Here is a 23,222-nt window from a genome sequence, read left to right as displayed (position 1 = left end):
TGAAGAATCGGATGAAGAGATGGCTCTCTTTGTCAAGAGATTCAATAGAATGATGAGCAAGAAGAATTTTGGCAAGAAAGGTCAATCATCAAGAAAAAATCTTTTTATGGACAATACTTGTTTCCAATGCGGTGAAATGGGTCATATTAGTGTCAATTGTCCAAACAAGAAAGATGACAAGAACAAGAAAGACAAGAAAAATGATGAGAAGAAGAAGAAGAAGTTCATCAAGAAGAAGAAGAATGGTCAAGCTTATTTTGTTGAGTGGGATTCCGATGCAAGCTCCGATGATGATGATGATGATGATGATGACAAGCCATCCAAGGAAGTTGCCGGGATTGCCATCAAGGAGGCTCCATCTCTCTTCTCCACACCACATTGTCTTATGGCAAAGGGTGGTGCAAAGGTACAACAAGATGATAAACTTGATGAACTTTCATATGATGATCTTGTTGAAATGCTCAATGATGCCGATGAATTCATGACTAAAGAAAAGGCCAAGTTAAAGGAATTGAGGTTGAAGTTTTCTTCTCTTCAAGATTCCTATGAGGAGCTAAAGACTTCACATGAGAATCTCAAAGAAACTCATGAGAAGCTTGAGGAAGCTCACAATGCCCTACTTAATCATGAAAGAAAAGCAACATTGAGCATTGGTGTGAGTTGTGATTTAATTGATGATAAACCTTGTGGTTCTAGTCCGACTAGCTCTTTTTGCACCAAAATTAATGACTCATCTTGCAATGAATCTCTCATTATGGAAAATAATTTGTTAAAAAAGGAGGTTACTTGCTTGACTAATGATTTAAGAAAGTGCTATGATAGTAGAGCCATGTTTAATCATTGTTGGGCAAGTCAAAAATTCACCTTGAACAAGCAAGGGTTTGGATATATTACTAAGAAAGGGAAGAAGGCTTTTGTGCAAACCAAAACTACCTTTGTGAAGAGTAGTGGTAAGTCATATTGTGAAAAATGCAAGAAGGTTGGTCATGTTGAGAAGAATTGCACCAACATGAAAGTCATATCCTTTTATTCAAGTTACATTCTTATGAGAAATTCAAATGGCAATGTTAGTGCAAAATTTGTTGGAATACCTATAGATGGTGCTAAAAAGAATGCCATTTGGGTACCAAAAGTCTTGGTTGCTAACGTTGAAGAACCCAAGAAAGTTTGGGTACCTAAAAGAGTTATTTCTTTATTGTAGGTAAACTACAAGTCCGGAGGAAGACATTGGGTACTTGATAGTGGATGCACTCAACACATGACCGGAGATCCGATGATGTTTTCCTCTCTAGATGAAAATGTGGATGGCTATAGTGATATTATCTTTGGTGACAATAGCCGAGGCAAAGTCAAAGGAGTTGGTACAATTTCAATCTCAAGTGATCATTCTCTTTCAAAAGTATTGTTGGTTGATTCTCTCAAGTTCAATCTCTTAGCGGTCACTCAACTTTGTGATTTTGGATATAAATGTAGTTTCACTAAAGATGATGTAGTAGTGACTAGCTTGGATGGAAAAAATCACATCTTTACGGAATTTAGATATGAGGATGTATATCTTGTGGATTTTGCTACTAAAGAGGCCAACTTGTCTACATGTTTGTTTACTCAATCATCTTTGGGTTGGTTATGGCATAGAAGACTTGGTCATGTTGGCATGAAACAACTCAACCGTCTCATAAAGCATGATTTAGTAGTTGGCTTGAAGAATGTGAAGTTTGAAAAAGATAAGTTATGTAGTGCATGTCAAGCCGGGAAGCAAGTTGCAAATGCTCATCCAACTAAAAGTGTCATGTCAACCGAGAGACCATTGGAATTATTGCATATTGATTTATTTGGTCCTACTACTTATAGAAGTATTGGTGGAAATTGTTATTGTCTTGTGGTAGTGGATGATTACTCAAGGTATACTTGGGTTTTCTTTCTTCATGACAAAGCCGATACTTATGACATATTCAAAAAATTCTTGACAAGGGCCGAAAATGAATTTGAACTCAAGGTGAAGAGAGTGAGGAGTGACAATGGAAGTGAATTTAAAAACACAAGAGTTGAAGAATGGTGTGATGAGAAAGGAATCAAGCATGAATTTTCAACCAAGTACACTCCGGAACAAAATGGTCTTGTTGAGCGGAAAAATAGAACCTTGATTGACATGGCAAGATCAATGCTTTCCGAGTACAATGTTTCCGATAGTTTTTGGGCCGAAGCAATCAACACGGCTTGTCATGCGTCCAATAGATTGTATTGCCATAGATTCCATAACAAGACCCCATATGAGTTGCTCATTGGAAGGAAACCAAATATTTCATATTTTAGAGTATTTGGTTGCAAATGTTACATTCTCAAGAAGGGAACTCGGTTATCAAAGTTCCAAAGCAAATGTGATGAGGGTTTTCTTCTCGGGTATTCATCTTGTAGCAAGGCTTATCGGGTCTACAACAAAACACATGGTATTGTTGAAGAAGCATATGATGTTGAATTTGATGAAACAAATGGGTCTCATAATGAACAAGAAAATCTTGATGATGTGAGAAGTGATGGTTTAAGAAATGCAATGAAAAATATGTCAATTGGTGACGTTAGACCAAGAGAAGAAGATGAAAGTGATGATGGTCATTCTATCTCTATTAGAGTTAATCCTTCTATGTCTATCTCAAATGATCAAGCACAACAAATAGTTCAAGATTCTAGTAACGATAATTCTCAAGTACAAGATCAAGTTGGTTCATCAAGTGTACCTTCTTCATCAACTCAAGAACCCTTCGCTCTTCAAAGAACTCATCATATTCTTGCAAAGGATCACCCCGTGGATCAAATTATGGGTGATATTAGTAAGGGTGTCCAAACTCGATCTCGCATTGCTTCATTTTGTGAACATTATTCTTTTGTATCTTTTCTTGAACCTAACCGTGTAGATGATGCATTGAGAGATCCGGATTGGGTGAATGCTATGCATGAAGAATTGAATAACTTCACCCGGAATCAAGTTTGGGACCTAGTTGAGAGGCCTAGAAATTACAATGTCATTGGCACTAAATGGGTTTTTAGAAACAAGCAAAATGAAGATGGAGTGGTTGTGAGAAACAAAGCAAGATTGGTGGATCAAGGCTTCACTCAAGTCGAAGGTTTGGATTTTGGTGAAACTTTTGCTCCCGTTGCTAGACTAGAAGCTATTAGAATCTTGTTAGCTTATGCTTGCTCTCACAACATAAAACTTTTTCAAATGGATGTGAAAAGTGCTTTCTTAAATGGCAAAATTAGTGAACTTGTTTTTGTTGAGCAACCTCCCGGTTTTGAAGATCCCAAGAAGCCAAATCATGTATATAAGCTCTCTAAAGCTCTTTATGGTTTGAAGCAAGCTCCACGAGCTTGGTATGAAAGATTGAGAGACTTTCTTATTTCCAAGGGATTCAAAATTGGTAAGGTTGACACTACCTTGTTCACTAAAACCATTGGTAAGGATTTGTTTGTTTGTCAAATTTATGTTGATGACATTATCTTTGGTTCAACTAACCCAAGTTTTTGTGAAGAATTTGGTGAAATGATGTCTAGGGAATTTGAGATGTCCATGATCGGTGAATTGAGTTTCTTTCTTGGACTTCAAATCAAGCAACTCAAGGAAGGCACCTTTGTGTGTCAATCAAAATATGTGAAAGATATTTTGAAGAAATTTGGTATGGAAGATGCAAAACCAATCAAGACCCCTATGGCCACAAATGGGCATCTCGACCTAGATGAGGGAGGTAATCCGGTTGATCAAAAGCTTTACCGCTCTATGATTGGTAGTTTACTTTATTTGACCGCATCTAGGCCCGACATCATGTTTAGTGTTTGCATGTGTGCACGATTTCAAGCCGCACCTAGAGAATGTCATTTGACCGCCGTCAAAAGGATTCTGAGATACTTGAAATATACTCCTAATATTGGTTTATGGTATCCCAAGGGTGCTCACTTTGATTTGGTTGGATTATCGGATTCGGACTATGCGGGGTGCAAGGTTGATAGGAAGAGCACTTCCGGTGGTTGTCAATTTCTTGGAAGGTCTCTTGTCTCTTGGTCTTCAAAGAAACAAAATTCCGTGGCTCTTTCAACCGCGGAAGCGGAATATATTTCGGCCGGAAGTTGTTGTGCACAATTGTTATGGATGAAGCAAACTCTTCTTGACTATGGTGTGAATTTTGATGAAATTCTCTTGTTGTGTGATAACGAAAGTGCCGTGAAGATTGCTACTAACCCGGTTCAACATTCAAGAACCAAGCATATTGATATCCGTCATCATTTCCTTAGAGATCATGTAAACAAGGGTGATATCAAGATTGATGGTATTGGCACGGATGATCAATTAGCCGATATATTTACTAAGCCCTTGGATGAATCTCGGTTTTGCAAGTTAAGAAATGAGTTAAACATCATTGACTTCTCAAATGTGGCTTGAAAGCTAGCACATGTGACATATGGTTCTTCCATGTTTTCCTTGTTTCAATTTTCTGAATTTTTGAGGGATTTTTTGAGCCGTTTATGACTTTTCATGATTTTACTCGATTTATTTTTGAATTCTTGTTATAACTTACTCATATGAGAGTTTGGAAGGTTTTCATGCAAGACTTGAGATTTTTTGATTTTTATATGAGCAATGATCCCATATTGAAGTTGGAATTGTGAAAATTGGCTGTATTCTGAACAGATTGAAATTTGGTTCAACGGACGGTCCGCGGGTAAGAGGCGGACGGTCCGCCGTGTATGAGGTTTGTTCAACAGAGTCACTGCAACTTGTTTTGGGCCGCAGAAGTTATGAAGCGGACGGTCCGCTTGTCAGCTGCGGACGGTCCGCCGGTCATGTGAACTGATCAGCAGAGGGACTGCAATGTTAATTTTGGGGCGCAGTGTTACTAAGCGGACGGTCCGCGTGTAAGATGCGGACGGTCCGCGAGCCATCTGGATTGGTCACCAGACGCTCTGCAGAACTGATGACAGCAGCAAAATTTGGAAGCGGACGGTCCGCCTGGAAACCGCGGACGGTCCGCCACTTGACAGAAAGCTGGGGCCGACCAGGGTTGCCTTATATTGGGCTGTCTCTTTCTCTCCTCTCACCAACCCGAGACATACTCTCCAAAAGCCCTCTCTCTTTCTCTCTCAAGCACGTGGGGAAGACTTCAAGGTTAAGGATTTTTGGCGTGATTCGCGGACAGTCCGAGCACATCCCCGGACTCTTATCAACGTTCTTCATCATGTCCTCTCGGTATTTCAATGAATCCCTAACTCTTGTTCTTGGATTTACTCATTGGAAAGAGTTAGGGTTAGTGGCTCCGATCTATTTTTGGGCCATGGATTCTTGCAAATAGTTGGGTCATTTTGTTTCTAGTGATGAGGAGATGGTGTAGTATTAATTTGGTTGGTGGATTTGAATCTAAACTCAAATTGTGGATGGATCAAATTATGGGGCGACTGCTGTGTTCATGCGCTGAACAGATGCGTCGCGGACGGTCCGCGTGTAAGAGGCGGACGGTCCGCTGACAGTAGGCGGACGGTCCGCTGGTATCACGCGGACGGTCCGCCGGTGGCAAATTTTTTCAGCAAGAATCAGAACTGACCTGTATGCTTATGGATTGGATATCTTATTTTGTAATTGTTCTTATGGTCAATTCTTGATCTCAGGCCACCTCGGAAAATCTTCAAAGCTTTCACTTCAAAAATCAAGAAGGTTGGAACATCAAAGAGGCAAAGGGATGGTGATAATTCCGATGATTCGGACTATGCTCCTAACCCTAGTGACATGGCTGCTGCATCCTCCGTGGGTGGTGTTGGTGATGATTCTTCAGAGAAGGATCTTGAGGATTTTGAAGATGATGTTACTGTCTTGATGAGGCTAGATCTTACTAGCCGACAGTGGACTGCTGAGAGCTATGCTAGTGCTAGAGCAGTGAACCAGTTCGAAATGCCTTGTGACACCAACATCCTCTTTTTCAGAACCAAGGTACAACAAGATGCTTACTTCGGTCATTTGGTTAAAAAGACTGTGTTCAAACATCAAACCATTGACCTGGGGTATATGAGATCACATCCTGTCATGACTGATCTAGTCGACAGATTTGAGGAAATGGGGTTAGCCAATTTTCTGCAACATAGATGTGATTGGAATGAAACAGTCATACGCCAGTTCTATGCCACCGTAGAAATTGATATGGTAGCTGGCAAGTTTTGGTGGACCACTGGGAAAAGAACATATTTTGCCACATTTGCCCAGTTTGCTGCAGGAAATCAGTTGGACTATGATTTCATCACCAGTGAGCAAAGCATGAATGTAGTCTTGGAAAATCCTCTAGATGAGAATGACTACCCCATGTTCTATGAGCCTGCACATCTTGGTATTGCCAGAAGCTTTGGGGGAACTCAGGGTATGAGGCATCATCCTGCAGTGATCAATAAAATTGCAAGAGTCACATTCATGCCTAAGAGTGGCAACAAGGACAAGGTTAGAGGGCTCTATTGGAATGTGATCTCTCATGTCATGAATGGGAATAGAATTGATGTAATTGCCCTCATCATGGATCAGCTTGCAGATTTAAAGCTCAATATGGAGATGAACTTATATTTTGCTCCATACATTATGTCCATCATCAAGGAAACGACCTCTTTCCGAGGCATTTGTGAGTGCAAGCATACTCCTTTCAGGCCCTACAAGAACGATCATGCTTTTCTTATGAGGCCGTTGACTCCGTTCCCTGGAGATGCTGAAGCACAGGGGCATGATGGTGATGACGATAGTGACGATGATGCTCACATAGGAGCGGCTGCAGCTCAGCATGGCATGCCACCACCTCCCCCTCCCGCACAGCAGCAGTGGGCTCCTCCAGCTGGCTATTTTGATCAGTATTTTACATCTATGCAGGCAGATCTCTCTTCTCAGATTGCCGGATTGACTAGTCAGATGCAGAGTCAGATGGATCTCAACTTCCAGAACATGCAGCAGCAGATGTTCCAGCCCATGATGGCTCAGATGCAGGGTGTTCAGGAGAGTTTACACTCAGATATTGCAGCTCTTGACTCCCGTTTTGAGGATTTGCCTTCGTCTGAGCAGGTTGAGCAGCTCGAGCAGAGGCAGCAGCATTTAGAGCAGCGCTTTGACACCTTCAGCACAGCCTTCACCGGGTTTTCTGACCACTTCTACTCAGTGTTCCCGGCTCCAGTGCCGCCTCCGGAGTTCTACCCGCATCAGCCGTTCTATCCACCGCCTCCTCCTCCACCGCCGATGGATTGATCCTTTTGGAAATTGATGCCAAAGGGGGAGAAGGAACTTTGGAGTGCCTTGATCTAGGGGGAGCTCATGGATTTCTCATGGAACTCATTCGCTTTTTGCTTCCGCTTGCCACTGATATTTTATTTTGTGTTGAACTTTATTGGATGGACTTATGTTTTATATCTTGCATGGATTTGGCTTGTTATTTGTGATGAACTATGTTGATGTACGCTACTTCTATTTACTTATGTTCATCTTGTGGTTGTGAGGCTATGGTAATCAAGCTAAAATTCATGTCATATATATTGTGTATCTTGTATGCCTCGATTTCCACTTGTAGGGAAAACTCCGTCAAAATGCTCATATATAAATATGTGTGCTCTGGATATTCATTCAAATTTATATGCACACATCAAGGGGGAGTTCTCTCTACTCATTGAACTTGGTAAACCTATTCATACATATTCTGAAATTTTCAAGGAAAATGAGTAAGTTTTTCCAAAGTTCAATTTCAAGTTCTCTTTATGCCTAGCGTATGAAGTTGACTTGAACACTTTTATCACTCCAAAACTTAGTGTTGTCATCAATTACCAAAAAGGGGGAGATTGAAAGCATCTAGGCCCCTAATTCATGTTTTGGTAATTAATGACAACAGTTTGTGGATTAACAATTCTTTTTGAGAAAATGAGTATAGGTTGATCCACGGATGAATGAGAGTTATTTGCGAACGTGTGGATTTTTGGAGACGATGAGAAAAGTTTGGGCTCAAGGCAAAGGTATAAAATAGGGTCTTTTGAATTTTACCGGTCACAAGGTGCTTAGTGGATGAAAAGTGACTGGATTTGTTGGATAGATAGCCGTACTATCAAGAGGGGTCATGTACTCGTGCTTGACAGGTCTCTAGTGCCATTTTGCTCAAAATATATAAATGCATGCATGAGGGCTAACTACTCTTTGCGGGGTTTTGAAAAAGAACAAGTATGAGTGCTGACTGCCCTAGAGCGGACGGTCCGCCCCTTGTGTGCGGACGGTCCGCTACCGTTCCAGAAAGGCTTAGAGGGTTTATCTGTGGCTGGCGGACGGTCCGGCTCTCCTGGGCGGACGGTCCGCAACTGTGACTCCTTTTCGTTCCAGAAAGGATGTTCTCTGGTCTGTGTAAATTGTGTGGCCCGCGGACGGTCCGCTTCTGTGGTGCGGACGGTCCGCAGGCACTCTGATAAATTGATCCAGAAGCATTGTTGTCTCTGCTTGTTCCTCTAGGTTGAACTGCGGACGGTCCGCCCTTTGGTGGCGGACGGTCCGCTGGCTAATTCCAGGTTTGTTCCAGAGACCCTCATGTCTCTGGAGTTGTGGAACACTTAACTGCGGACGGTCCGCTGGTTGGGGGCGGACGGTCCGCCGGGGCTGTAACGGCTAGTTCTGACACCCATTAAATGCTCTCTGACTCTCTGGCTTATAACGGCGGACGGTCCGGTTTTTGAAACCGGACGGTCCGCGTTCTGGCAGAAAAGACTGTAACGGCTAGTTTTTGATGGGATGTCTATATATACCCATTGCCCGGCCCTTGGGTCTCTCTCTTGGCCATTTGGACTGCATTCTTGACCCTCTAGAGCTAAGACATCCCTCTCTCTCACACACTTGCTAAGGATTTGCATTTTTGAGAGTGAGAGTGCTTCCTAGTGCATTGCATCAAGAGGTTGAGCTTTGTGGCACTAGGGAATCTTCAAGCAAGGTTTATTGGCTTGTTACTCTTGGGAGTTGCCGCTCCCTAGACGGCTTGGAGAAGGTGATTTCGTGGAGCTTCTTGAAGGAGATTGTTGAGAAGCCCCGATTTCGGTTGTGAGAGGTTTAGTGCTCACCTCACCGGAGTGGTGAAGAGCAACTCTAGTGAAATCAAGGTGTGGAGTGGTTCCTTGTTTCTAGCCGGCTCAAGATCAAGAGGTTCTTGATAGAGGAGCGGTTGATTCTTGGAATCCACCTCAACGTGGATTAGGGGTGACCGGCAAGTCATCGACACCACGGGATAAATTTGTGTGTCAAGCTTGGTTATTTCTCTAGCTCTCTTTAATTGTTGTTATTTTGAGAAATTTACTTTTCTAGAGCTTGAATTGTATTTTGTCACCCTAGGTTGCAAACCTCTCTAGACATAGTAGTAGCATGACATAGGGCTTTCTTTTGTTACTAATTAAATTTCTCTAGTGTTGTTGGTTTTAGTTTTTAAACCGCCTATTCACCCCCCCTCTAGTCGGTGTTCTTGATCCTACAATCGGCAGTGCTTGCTGCCACGTACCGAGGTCTTTGCCAAGTCTGTTTCAAGACAGAGAGGACCGCCGTCATCACAGGCTGTCCACTTCTGTTGTAGCTATGGTCGTACGAGCGATTCGCCATAGCACGCCCCCTAATCAGCGAGGAGCCTTCTCCGCCCGAGATGTATGGGATGTGGCACGAGGATAGCCCCACGATGGGTTCGCTTTGGACCGATCGACGGGTAAGCTTTTTAATTTACTGTTGTATGTTTCTATATATGCAAAGTACCGACACAGTTGTGTAATTTTGCAGATAAGCTGGGCACATCGGCAGGTCCGAAAAGCATACCCGCAGTTCGTGTCCGAATTTGATCGGGTGCGGCCACAGGATGTCATCTGGACCCCGTACACCACTGCGGCTGTCTAGACACGTGCGCCGCACGGGTTGTCCTCCCTCTGCACGCGTGACGAGGCGTACTGGCTGACAAAGGCGAACCTAGTGTTCGATATTGTCGTCGAGCCATACTGCGTGGAGCGAGTGATGAGGCAGTTCGGGCGACGATAGCATTTTCCTCTCCTATCTCGAGCGTTCCAGACCATGCCGTGCAGCGTACACGAGTAAGTTTGTGATAACTCGTTTTGTATTAATTATATAATCATTATCATGAAATAATGTTGTCTTTCAAATGTTTGCAATAGATATTCGCGCAGGGGATATCATGCCAACGAGGTCAACTAGGTTGTCAAGCTGCAGGAGTACGTAGGAGGGTGGCTAGACGCACCTGACGATGTGTGGGACGAGCCACAGCCACACACGGAGGCGTCTTACGGCGCATACCTCCGCTGGTACCTCACTCGCACGCGTCCGTACGTCACTCTTTCACGTATTGATGACGCGGAGCATCAACACCCGCTGACCATCTCGGACACGTATCCCTTGTACCGTGATCAGGCGCAGCGTGGCACGGTACGTCTTTCACAACTTCAATTATTAAATTTTTTTATAAAAAATCGATAACAATATTACTCTGCTTCCCATTACTCATGCAGATCGATTTGATCAACTGCGCGGAGGTCGAAGCTGCATCTCAGATCACGTTGATTGAACGTGGAGTACGTGTACCGGACGCACAGTACAAAGACAGCTTTCGTCGGATTCAAGACAGCATGACGCGAGCGTTACATGCACTGACGTGTCGCGGCAGAGACGACGTGGGGGCCTCCAGTTCATGTCATGCGTCCGCCCACGTGTACACAGCTGGCCCGTCGACCTCTGCAGCACCGCACGCGGCATCTAGCGGTACTGCTGCCAGTTCGAGCTGTAAGTCCTTTATAATTTCCATTTCGATCAGCTTTGATTTACATGACTAATTTCGTTTGTTTTTATAGTCATGCACTCGACGGCAATGGGACCTCCTTTCGCAAGAATGGAGTCTCAGACGTTTGGCGCCTATGCTCCAGGAACGTCTCTCCCGTTGGGTTCGACGCCAGCTGCTCCATACTCTCAGGGCTATACTTAGCATGCTTGGTCGATGGGAGCTTCTGCACACGGTGGTCTATTCGGTGTGCCGGACTGGGACGACTGGGAGGGCGGCTCCGTCAGTTGGTCGGAGTTGGTGGGCGGCGGCGCCGGGCCTGACATCATTGGTCCCTCCCAGACGTATGACGCTCCAGCTGCACAGTCCCAGGATGACCCGTTCACGCCGGCACCTCCTCCGCCTCGTCCTCACCGTGCTCCAGATGCACTCACGTACTCGGAGGGCCACATACACCGACGGCCTAGGACTAGGGAGGGGGGAGGACCAAGAGAGCGCGAGGTCCGGGACAGGCGGAGTAGATACTCCTAATTCGTGGACTCTATATATTTAAACTATTTTTTTATACTATTTTATTTTTAATGGGTTGATGTATTGTACTATCGTAATATTTGGATTCTACGTTGCAAAATATTATCGTTTAACCATCTTTATACAAGTTTTACATACAGTAATGTTCTTCATAAAATTGAATTAAAATTTTATATGTATACAAAAGAATACGGCGAATAAATCTTGTATTTGAAAAGTATGAATTTTAAATAGTATGTAAAATAAGAATTCGAACAGAAAATAAGAAAATGGGAACTTCCCGCCCGTTGGGCGGGCGGGATGCCTCAGGGCCACTTCGTGAATAAGAAAAATTTCTTATTCGCGAAGAGATTCTCAGAAAAGTTTCTTATTCGCGAACAGGCTCTCGGGAGGAGCATGGGAAAAATTTTCGAACTTCACGCCAGTTGGATGGGCGGAAGGTCGCCGGCCCCACGCCTCCCGCCCGTTGATCGGGCGGGAGGCACCCACTTTTTGAAAATTTTCAAAATGGTACCTTGTTCAAATTTAATTTTTTAATCCTTTTTTAAAAAAATCTCCCCAGGGAGGCGGCCGCATGGGCCACACAGGAGTGAGAGAGAGAGAGATGGGCATCACGTCTCTTTTGGGCTGAGATGGGCTGAGCCGTACTGGTATTGTTATGTAGGCTACTTGAATGGAAGGCCCAACTGTTTATTTTATGGTATTATTAGTCGGCTCATGGTGGGCCGGGTTGGACCGTCTTGTACCAACCTCGCTGGAACATGAACAACGCAGGCACACGTTGTTTGATTTAGGCCATGTTCTAGCCAAGATAATTTTTGTCCACTAAATTAGCGGCCATGGATTTAAACGATAAAGTGAGCAGCCAAAGGAGGAGATTACCGAGTCGAATTTGACTTCAGATTAAGTGGTGACCACAATTGATCGAAGTAGCCAAAATTTAGCGAGGCAAGCTTGGGCATAAAACCAAACACACCCGACGAGCACCCTGGCAGACCCAAGCACACTAACCTGCCAAACCAAGGCAAAGAGGTACAAAGCGGCCGGTACTAACCATCCAGAAAAAAACTAAAAAAAATGTAACGAACCCTGAGGCCTGCACACGCGCATCGCACGAGTCACATGAGATTTTCACTCGTAAATGCGCGTGGCCGCACGACCTATAGCCTCGTGCGTAGCTTCCTTACCATCCCACGTGCTCCCTCCATCCAAAAAATCATCCTAAAAATTTCTAGGATAAATTATCAAAAAGGTAAAATGACCATCCATATTTGGCACTAATTGATTCTTGCATGCACATACATTTTCTAGATAGGATAAGATGATTTATGTTTTAGATAAATTTTGAATCCTAAAATGACTTATTTTTCTTGGGATGGAGGGAGTATGCATTACATGTGATTTGGTGGGAGATACTTTTTCTTTTGAAGTAACCCGTGGAGGACCATTTAGTACATTTAGTACTGGATCAAAACACCGACTGGTACTAAATATCACCCTTTATTACCAGTGGTGTCACTGACCGGTACTAAAATGGTGCGGCCACATTTTAGTACCAGGTCAAAACACCACCAGGTACTAAAGGGTGACAATAAGGGTGACATTTAAGTACCGCTCGGTGTTTTGACCCGCTTCGGGAGCTTTCAAATTTGGACCCGGTACTAAAATGATTTCGTGATAGCTTTAATACCGGATACCGGATCAAATTGCGTCTGGTACTGACGTGCGCGATGAAATGTTGTTTTTCTAGCTTTGTCAGTTCTGATTTTATAAAAAGTTTATGCACATTAATATTAAATATAGTGGCGCATTAGCTAATTTGGTGACGTGATGGAAAATTTAATAGGAGAGAGAAGGAGATACTAGCTTGACACGAATACCAACTCTTCATGAGTCATGAAATTAAATACCGTATGGAGTCTATGAAACAACAATGTAAAATTATGTATTGGAGGGGTAATTTTAAACATCATTTCATATATTTCCTTCTTGCTGGTGTGGTTATCTTGACACCAATATGAAATTCTCCATTGGGATTAGCCTATAAGACCAGTTTTATTGAAAGTTTTATACGGATTTTTTTACATTAAATATTACACTACATCACTAACTTTTGCTGACATTAATTATAAGGAGAGAGAAGAAAGAATTTTATAAAATGAAAGATAAGTTTATCATCATAATTATCAGTCTTGGTAACTATGTAATGAAATTCTATATTAAGATTGGTCTAGCTACGCATGAACGTGTAATTATTAGGAACTGCACTTACTACTGGTTGATTACTCCAGTTTCTATATATTGGAGTTAAGGTGGTGGTTCCCACGGCTTTCTTGGCTTTGGATTTCTTTGGAGATTAGCTGCACGACACAAACAACCCCGTGACCCGTGAAGCTCGGTGGCCCGGAGATATGGACAATAATAATTCTGTCGATCTTCGCTGGAACTTCACAGTACTACCTCTTTATTTTGCGCAATTCACAGTATTATCGATCTATTATAACATAGTTAGAAGTTTTGGAAATAAATATTTCTACAAACAGTATTGGAGACAGTGCAAATGTATGTACGCACATAGTTTTATGATCTTTTTGGTGGAGTTCGAACTTTTGAGTTCATGTAGTATCTTGAGTTTCTTTTTTTAATACAGATAAAAATACAGTGCAGATATACAAACAATCACTCCTATAAATATACGCACGTAACCCTACTTTATAAGCACCTCCGAGAGATTAGTGGCATATCAATGTTTCATTGACGACGGGCACGTTGGCTACCACTAAAAAAATAGTATCTTGAGTTTCTTACATAGAGGCACAAACATTCACTCCTATATATACACGCACGTAACCCTACTTTATAAGCACCTCCGAGAGATTTAGTGGCATATCGACGCTTCGTTGACGATGGGCACATTGACTACCACTAAAAATTAGTCCCGGTTAAATTCAAGAATAAATTCAGAAAAATACAAGCACCCATGTCGAGTCAGGGATTTGAATCTAGGTGGACTTCCGTTGCATGATTTTGAGTTTCTATTAAAAATTATATAGTGATTTCACATTTTGACCAATTCATAGTTTGAAATGGAAAAGATGACCACTTAAACATCTCCAGCAAGTTTACCCATATAGTTCCACCCAGCTTCATAAATCTTGTAACTAGAGCTTGCCAATCACGATCTTAGTAATAGATACACGTACCAGCCAGAACAATGTTGCATTGGCGGAGCCATATCTTGCTCAAACTCTGAATGTTTCTCAAGAAGTTAAAGGTAAGCTGTTCCTACATCTTAGAATCTATGACCATGCCATGCCCAGCTTACGGTACAGAAACCTGTCCAATCTTATTAGAGAGCCACCTGAAACACAACAAATTGGCACAGCTCACTGCACGGCAGCACTCTAGCTACTAGTGGTACACCACTATCACATGGCTCTTGCCGCCGGCGAGATCAACCCCCAAGGAACGAAACAACCAGGGACAGATCGAAGCGCGCATCTTATGCACACCTACCACTATACCAACCTATAAGCTATAACGACACAGATCTACATTATTTGCATGAACACAAACGAATGCGACCGGAGAGCCCGGCGGCCCCAAGCTTTTGCCATGGCGCCTCGCTAATGCGGAGTGGCATGCATGCGTCGTCAGGTAGCTGGAGCGCGGCCGAGCTAGTAGCCCTACCTACGTTCGCGCCACCACGTCCCGTGACGCATGCGACGGCGACGCTTGCATGGCGTGTCGGCGTCCGTGCTCGCCGGCGGGCCACGTCTTGGTGTAGCCGGGGATGTTGCTTGCACAGCTGCATGCTCGTCGCGTCGCGTCCAACGGTGGAGCTCGATCGGGCCAGAGCGGAGCGCGCGGGCGTGACAGCGAGAGGTTTTGGCAAGAAGCCGCGTGCCGTCGTCCGGCCCCGGGAGCTGTCGGGGCGCGGCGCGTGAAGCACCGGGCAGTTTGTCGCGAATGCCGGCACGCGCGCGAACACGACGCTGGGATATGATGGCGGAGCCTGTGGTTTACTGGTTCAATCATCGTTCACCCCGGCATCGAACGTACTAGAGTAGACATAAAAACACAATGAAAAGAGGAAGCCATTGAATGTCCCGGAAATGTAATAGTCCTCTCGATCAGAAAAAAGAATAGTGGAGGATCACTGGGGATTCGAGCTCACTTTACGCTGTTTAGCGAACCAAGCGTAGTTCAGTTGCATAGTGGAATTTATCTACTAACGTTTTGAGTCCTTGCTCAGTACGAGTCGTGTGTGACATCGCCGTTAACAGTGAGGTGTTTATGCAAGGATGTGAGCGTCTACATCGGAAAAAGAACTTTTAAAGAAACTTTAGGTTGTTCCAGGAATCACAAGTCACAGCCATATTGGAAAGTTACGAAATTTAAGCAACATATATCGAACGTCCATGACAGATAAAACTTTACTACAACAACAATAATTTTTCACTCAAATGGATGCAACGATGGATCTAGGTTTGACAGCAATGCAACCTGGACAGCAACACGTGCAGAGCAAAATAATAGACAACAATCACAAGCACACACCAACACACATACTACATAAGAATACAAGAACAAATAGCCAAAACGCCACCGAGACACTCTGTCTCCTACTGCATGCCGAGCTGAGGCCGCTCACTCATGCAGAGTAGCGTAGGTCACGTAGCTGGATTAGTCCCTAGCCTTCCTCTCCCCCGGCGCCGCCGCGCCCTTTGCGGCAGCTGCGGCGGGGCACACCACCTGCTGGGTGCTCGCCGCCGGGCACGTCTTGGGCTGGCTCTGGAACGCCGCGCACTCCGCCGGGCGCCTCTGGTTGGCGAGGCCCGGAATGCAGTTGCTCTTCACGTCGAGGACGCCGTCCCTGATCAGCGCCGCGCACGCCGGCCCGACGGAGGTGAAGTAGTTGCCGGACAGCGTGAGGTTGGCGAGGCGGCCGGCCGGCCCGGCGAGCTTGCAGAGCGCGTCGGGCACCAGACCATAGAGGCGGTTCCCGGCGAGGTTGAGCAGCTCGACGCTGCTGAGGCAGGAGAAGGATGACGGGATCGGGCCGGTGAGCCGGTTCATGCCGGCGTCGATGACGGCCGCCTTGTGGAGCATGCCGAGCTCGTGGGGGAGGCAGCCGGAGAGCTGGTTGTTGAGGAGGAGCAGCACGAGCAGGGAGTCTTGCAAGTGCCCGATTGATGGTGGGATTGGCCCAGTGAGCTTGTTATTGGCAACGGCGAGGTAGCTCAGCTTGGAGAAGCCAAGATTTTCCGGAATCGACCCAGAGAGCTCGTCATTGTTAAGAAGAAGTACCCTAGCGTTCGTTGCACCGGGGATAGCTTCAAGGGATAAGCTGTGCGGAAAGTGTACCTCAGCACCGATCATTAGTGCCAAATCTACAGCCGGTGCTAAAGAGCTAAAAGGCTGAGCAGCAGGGTCATCGCTGATGCCCACCTTGTAGTGGTAGGTGAGGCCAGCAAGGTTGAGGACGCCTAAGGCATCAAATTTGTTCGAGGTAGCAAGGAAGAGCGCAAGATCTGGGAGTTGATCAATGAAGCCTTGCAGCTGTGGCGCACACAAGCCAAAGCCATCGAAAACAGCCGATGTGACTGTGACGTTCTTGCCGTGCCCGGGCAGTGTAGTGCAGTAGAAGCCGACGTAGGTCGTGGCGCCACAGATGTCATGGCCAGTCCAGGTCGAGGTAATGTTCAGGGGATCACAAGTGATGGTTTTCTTGAAGCGCTGGATCACCAAATAGGCCTGGTAAAGGCTGTCGTTGGGAAAGTCATGTGGCATTGGGTAGTCAGTGGGAGTATATTGTTGGTTGTAGTATGTTTGCGGTGTAGACGCTGCTACTATCGCAGCGGTGTAAGAGAGGATGAATAATAGGTTTTGGGTCAAGTGGCACTTTGGATGGCTGGCCATGTCTTTCCCAGGTTCTTCTGAAAACGGCGCAGCGTGGCTTATTGAATAGCGATGGTGGCATGTATATATAGTGAGTTAGCATATTTTCTTATGCTTTATGCAACGTTGTATGATCATATTATTTGAAAGAAAAAAACTAGATACAGTCCAAATTGAGGTCCCCCACCAAACGGATGCAAATTTACCTCACTAGTACTGCCCCAAGCCCCCACCAATCTCGCTCACGCCGTATCTTATAAAAGCACGCATAGTAAAGTAGTGTTTAGAGGGCTTCCGTGCATGAACTTCAGTATCTTGGGTTTGTGCCAAGATTTGTAGCCTTCTAAAAGTTTGGTTTTCAACATTCAACTACAAACCAGATAACAAGGGTCATCTAACTGTCGAAACGGGATAAGTTTGACCCATTATTGGGATCTCGTTCTCAAAGATGTTAGCATTTCTAACTGTCCATACACTCTATACACTCCAGCACACTACCACTAGAATTTTCATATATAATGGTTGTGCTATTTGCATTTTAAATGATTCCAGGATTTGAAAACCTGAGAGAGCATAATTGACATGTACTCCAATCAAATCCTGGCATTGCTTTGAGAAAGGACATCTTAAGAAGAGGTGTAAGACTATTTCCTCCAAATTATTTGTACACAGAACACAATTGTAACCTGGGAGGTCCATTGACTTTCTTCTCAAGATTTCTCTTGTGCTCAATCTATCTTTGAGTATGAGCCAAAAGAAGATTTTGTGTTTTAGCTGCCAACAACTTTTCCAAAGCTATTTGTAGGCAGGATGAATTCTTTATCCATATGACCTTTCATGACGCTGCAAGCTCTGCTGGAGCTATAAATGGCATTTCCCCATATATATGTCCAAGAATCTTCCAAGTCTTGATTTTGTAAGAGGGCCAGATCATCTTGGATTGAGAGTATTGCCCATAAGCTTCCTGTGACAGTGGCAGTGAAAAAGAGTGTGAAATTGGTTAGCTGAGACTGCTGACCTGAAGGATAGTTTTTTTGTTTCTGGCAAAAGAGAGGAGCTGTGGATAATTCAGCTTTGGTATTAGTCCACACCATAAATCCTTCCTAAATAATGTTGTTTGACTATTTCCTGGGTTAGGAATTGCAATTCCTTTATATTGATCCAAAAGTTTAATAAGATCTCTCCACAAAAACAAGGACCTTTTTTGGAAGTTTCAGGGAGTTTACCATTGGAGTAGTAGTTATTCCAGATGAGATGAACCCAAGGTAAATTGGCATGATTGAAATTTTTTTGCAGATTCTTCGCAGTAGAGTATCATTCTGAACTTAGGTCCAGAACTCCTAAATCTCATTCCTCTTTTGGCATACAAATCATTTGCCATGCAGCTTTTGGAGGCTTTTTATCAGTTAAATCAGGTCCTCCAAACAGAAGGCGTTTAGGATATTTGTCCAGTTGCTTGATAACCGTTGCATTGCATGTAACTTCATTGTGCACGTCAAGAAGATGGGAAAAGCAGAGTATAGAGTTCACTAAAATACATAAATATGGGGAAATAATATTTGTGATGACCGATATTCCGATGATAATAATCTTATTACAGTAGCAAGCATTTCCATATGAATTTATTCCTCTATTCCTATCTGCACTTTAATAACCAGAAAAATATGAGATAGCATGGGTAGGGCATACAGGTTGGTTCAATTCAAAGAATCCTGCGGGTACTGAGCTCGGGCGGTATGCTTCGTGTCACTTCAAAGCATGCTTTTGTTTTCCTTCGGCATACGTGGTCTTGATTGCACGAATTCTACTAGCTGCTTCTCTCATGGTCGTTCGTTCACCTGGAAGTTGCCGTGTGCAAGAAAGTGCTACTTGTAGTAGGGAGAACAAGCATTGGTATGCCCCGTTTTCTGTTACCATATTTGCTTGGGTGGTCTTGACGTCATCTTGTAGGGGAGTATCGATCACATCTAATATTTTATCAGGGAAGCTCCTCTCGACGAAGCTGACAATGTTTAGCTGATTCACAAACAAACTATCTGTTGGCCTTTTGCCTGTCAGCAACTCTAGAAGTACGATTCCGAAACCGTAAACATCTCCATAAGTCGTTGCCTGGCCACCTCGAGCATACTCTGAAGATACAACGCAAGGGTTGTTAGTGCAACACTCGGAGTATATATATTATTGCATGGCTGTTAACATACAGGGTAAATTCAAATTCAACACGTTACGAATGACATACCTGGAGCTATATACCCGATGGTTCCTTTCACACCGATTGAGCTTGTAGTATTTGAATCTCCAGTTGACTGTGACCTAGAATCAAGATACAGTTTTGCAATGCCGAAGTCTCCCAAACGAGCATTCATATCATCGTCTAGGAGTATGTTATTGGGCTTCACATCACAATGGATAATTGTGCTTCCACTTTCATGGTGAAGATAATCTAGTACGTCGGCTATGTTGACAGCCAAGCATGTTCTTTGATTTAAGCTCAGAGGCTTTCTTGCTTTACCATTCCCTTTTAGATGCAACCACGAGTCCAAATTTCCATTGGGCATAAATTCATAAACTAGAGCTTTGAAAACATTGCCGTTGGCATCCACCGTGGAGCACGCTGTTATGATAGGAACAAGATTTCGGTGTCGGATGTTTCTCAAAGCTTGGCATTCTGATAAGAAGCTTTTCTCTGCACCTCTCATATCAAGGTCAAGAATTTTCACGGCAACTTCCAGCTTGTTTTTTGTCAGATTCCCTCTATATACAGACCCACAACTTCCTCTCCCTATTAGATTAGACTCAGAAAAGTTCTTTGTAGCTTGAGCTAAATCATTGTAGGAAACTATAGGGAATTGATCACCAAGAGGAGATAATGATGGTGCTCGTGCCATCCTTTTCTCAGTGAGAACAAAATAGATCAACATTAGGAGTGACATGAAGCCAAATACTGGGATCAACACTCTAATCAGGTAGTATTGTGCCATTTTTCTCCTTGAGGCAGTAGGACATGAGCGCATATGTGAATCTAATGTCCATCCACAGAGTCCACTGTTTCCGACAAGTGAGACGGCTGAAGCATTTCGGAATACTCCATCTCGTGGTACTTCACCTCGTAGATCATTATAAGATAGATCCAGCTGGGTAAGATAAGACATGTTACCCAGTTCTATAGGGATGGAGCCTGATAAATTATTATGTGAAAGATTGAGCATGCTCAAGCTCTTTAGAGTACTCAGTAATGAAATGTTCCCTGTGAGGAAATTGTAGCCCATTTTTAGTATCTCCAACTGGCGACATTCCCCCAAAGTTACAGGGATTTCCCCGGTAAGTTTGTTTGATGAAAGATCTAGTTCGTTGAGTTGTTGAAGGTTCCTAACCTCCGGAGGTATTGGACCTTCTAAATTGTTATAGGATAATATACATGTGGTAATTGTGGATATAGGACTAAAGAGCTCTTTAGGAATAGGGCCTTGTAGATTGTTACAACTAAGGTTTAATACTAAGAGTTGTTGAAGGTTTTCCAAACTGGCAGGTACAGGACCATCAAATTTGTTGTTCTGTAGGTAGAGCCAAGTTAAACCAGTAAGGCTACCAAGGGAGGATGGAATTGGCCCACTAAAGTTGTTGTCTGTAAGATTTAATATTCCTAGGTTTTTCAAATTTCCAACCCATGATCCAATTGGACCGGCCAGATTGTTTTGACCTAGATACAGAGAATTTAAGCCTTTAAGGTTACCTATGCTCTCTGGAATCATCCCTGTCAATTTGTTTTGTCCCAATCCTAGGTACTGAAGACCAGGGGATAGCTTTCCTATTGAATTTGGTATGGCTCCCTGTAGCTGATTGTCGGCTAATGTGAGACTCTTAAGAACTCTACACTTTCCCAATGCGTCTAAGAATTCCCAGCTCTTACTATCGCTTGTTTCTAGCTTGTTTCCATCTAAGTTTAGGTATTGCAGGAGGGAAAGATTTCCCAAAGAACTAGGAACTTGGCCAGTGAAATTGTTAGATGTCAAAAGTATTACGCTCAGGTACGAAGCATTACCTAGGGAGGCTGGGATTTGCCCTTGGAACATATTATAGCGCAAGCCAAGCCCAGAGAGCCTAGGAAGGGTATTGCCAATGGTAGATGGCAATTCCATAAGTAGAAAGTTCGTATTCACATCCAGAATTTCAAGAGAAGAATGATTCAAAAGTGTTGTTGGGATGCTACCTGATAGCCTATTCTCTCCTAAGGCCAATTGAATCAACTTTGCTGATTGCCCAAGCTCTGTAGGAATGTGCCCTTCGAGCTGATTTTTATGTAGGAAGAGATACATTAGTTGAGTGATGTTGCCCAGACTTGATGGGATGACTCCGGTGAAACTATTCGATTCAAGGTGCAGAACTACAAGGTTATAGAGGAAACCGAGTTCCGAGGGGATTGAACCTGCTAACATGTTTCCACGAATGTCTAGAGTTTGTAGGCTGGAGCAGTTTTTGAGTGCGTTAGGAGCAAGCCCTTGCAAGTTGTTGAATTTCAGAAGAAGCTTCTGCAGCTTACGGAGGCGGTTAAGATCGGGCAACTGACCAGAGAGGCTATTTGAGGAGAGATCGAGTGTCTTAAGTAAGGTTAAGTTCCCAAGAGATGGAGAGATCCTGCCTTCCAAGCTCTGGCCGGTGATGTTGAGCTCCCTGACGCGCCCTAGGTGCGTTTTGCTGCATGTGACGCCATTCCAATTGCAGTAGTCGACACTGTTTTTCCAGGAATTGAAGAATCCTCTGGGATCTCCGGTGATTGCTTGCCTGAAATCGATCAGTGCGAGCATGTCCGTGCTGTTCTGGGGGACCGCCGCGCTATGGACGTATGGAGGCCTATAAAACAGCATCAGTGCCAGTACCACAATCATGACGGACTTCACGAGCTTCCTGGCACCCATTGGTTCGATCATGTTACCTGCAACACATAAATCTTAAACACTGTGGTTGTGGCATACTCTATTGTTATGCCCACCGACAGACTAGTACTATACCCGGGCTGTGCCTGCAATACGTGTGCAAACTACTCCAACATATAGCAGAAATATTCTATGTTGGTCCTTTATAAAAAAAGACCGAACCAGGCAGAAGAGCTATCAATTATATCAAAAAGAACGGTAACCAGACTGGGTACTGCAACTTAAACTACGTTGATCCTTCACTACATGTGAAATACGCCGTGTTTGCAAAGGTTAGTTAATTAATCTTCACATGCTATGGTCTCAAGTCTCAACTTAGACTAACGAAGCTGATGAGGCAAAAGAGGCATCCGGAATACTTAAGAAGCAGAGAATTTAAAGGAGAGAGCAAGCACCTCAGGGCAGCCGGAGCGCGCACTCGCTAGCCTTCCTCGTTGCCGGAGAGAAGCTGGGGTGTGTCTGAACTGTATATTGGGCTCAGCTGGTTCAGGCCCGGGGGGGTTTAAAAACAGTTTTACAGTGGCCGCGTTGCAATTTGCATCCACACACTTCAAGTCTGCGTCTGCCATTGTCATACCTTAGCTTAGCTTGACCGCCGCTGGAGGGAAGAAGACTTGGAGCCCGACAAACATGCCGCGGGTTACTTGTCATCTCCTTGCGGCGCTGCCGTCGCTGTTTGAGCTGAACAAGTTTGTGGCGGCATGTACCCCAGATTTCTACTGCTTGTCCAGTTCGTTTTACTTTTCTGCAGCAACTGGGCAGAGAGATTCTGCGTTGATGTGCGACTTGTCTAGGCGACTTCGATGCTGACAAAATTCAGCACGTGGAGTCGCGTACCGGGACAAGGTTCTTTTTGAGACTCCGATTTGGTTCTTTGTGATGATGGTGCTTCCGGAATGTATTCTTGTGGGCACGTTGCGTCCAATAGTTTTGATTGAACGGGCAGCGGGTCAAGTCAATTTGTATGTACCTTTATTTTTCGGACAAGAACAGTCTGTACAATGCCGTGCTTCACACGGTCTCGCGAACGGGTGATTCCAGCTGGAGAAATATCTAGTCA

General features: G+C 44.2%; 2 protein-coding genes across 2 annotated transcripts; both read right to left on the bottom strand.

Moving 5' to 3' along the window:
• Nucleotides 1–15,734: 15,734 nt before the first annotated feature.
• On the bottom strand, nucleotides 15,735–17,296 carry LOC112900115 (uncharacterized protein At4g06744-like). Its single transcript, XM_025968861.1, has one exon. The coding sequence runs from the start codon at nucleotides 17,247–17,249 to the stop codon at nucleotides 16,014–16,016; it is 1,236 nt and encodes a 411-aa protein (XP_025824646.1). The 5' UTR covers nucleotides 17,250–17,296; the 3' UTR covers nucleotides 15,735–16,013.
• Nucleotides 17,297–18,763: 1,467 nt separating this feature from the next.
• LOC112885751 (receptor kinase-like protein Xa21) lies at nucleotides 18,764–22,772 on the bottom strand. The gene is made up of 3 exons (XM_025951391.1): nucleotides 22,558–22,772; nucleotides 19,468–22,161; nucleotides 18,764–19,357 (listed from the first exon to the last, which is right to left on the bottom strand). The coding sequence occupies exons 2-3, from the start codon at nucleotides 22,154–22,156 to the stop codon at nucleotides 18,975–18,977; spliced, it is 3,072 nt and encodes a 1,023-aa protein (XP_025807176.1). The 5' UTR covers nucleotides 22,157–22,161; nucleotides 22,558–22,772; the 3' UTR covers nucleotides 18,764–18,974.
• Between the last annotated feature and the right edge of the window lie 450 nt (nucleotides 22,773–23,222).

This window comes from Panicum hallii, chromosome 1 (genome assembly GCF_002211085.1).
Source record: "Panicum hallii strain FIL2 chromosome 1, PHallii_v3.1, whole genome shotgun sequence".
NCBI classification, from domain to species: domain Eukaryota; kingdom Viridiplantae; phylum Streptophyta; class Magnoliopsida; order Poales; family Poaceae; genus Panicum; species Panicum hallii.
Note: the sequence above shows the minus strand (reverse complement) of the source record. Positions and strands in the feature narration are given on the sequence as shown.

Bases quoted from the DNA above. Each gene is read 5' to 3' on its own strand.
- LOC112900115 (XM_025968861.1), bottom strand. From the start codon at position 17,249: ATGGCCAGCCATCCAAAGTGCCACTTGACCCAAAACCTATTATTCATC.
- LOC112885751 (XM_025951391.1), bottom strand. From the start codon at position 22,156: ATGATCGAACCAATGGGTGCCAGGAAGCTCGTGAAGTCCGTCATGATT. The intron at 19,358-19,467 runs GTATGTCATTCG...TTGTATCTTCAG, and splicing joins CATCGGGTATATAGCTCCAG to AGTATGCTCGAGGTGGCCAG.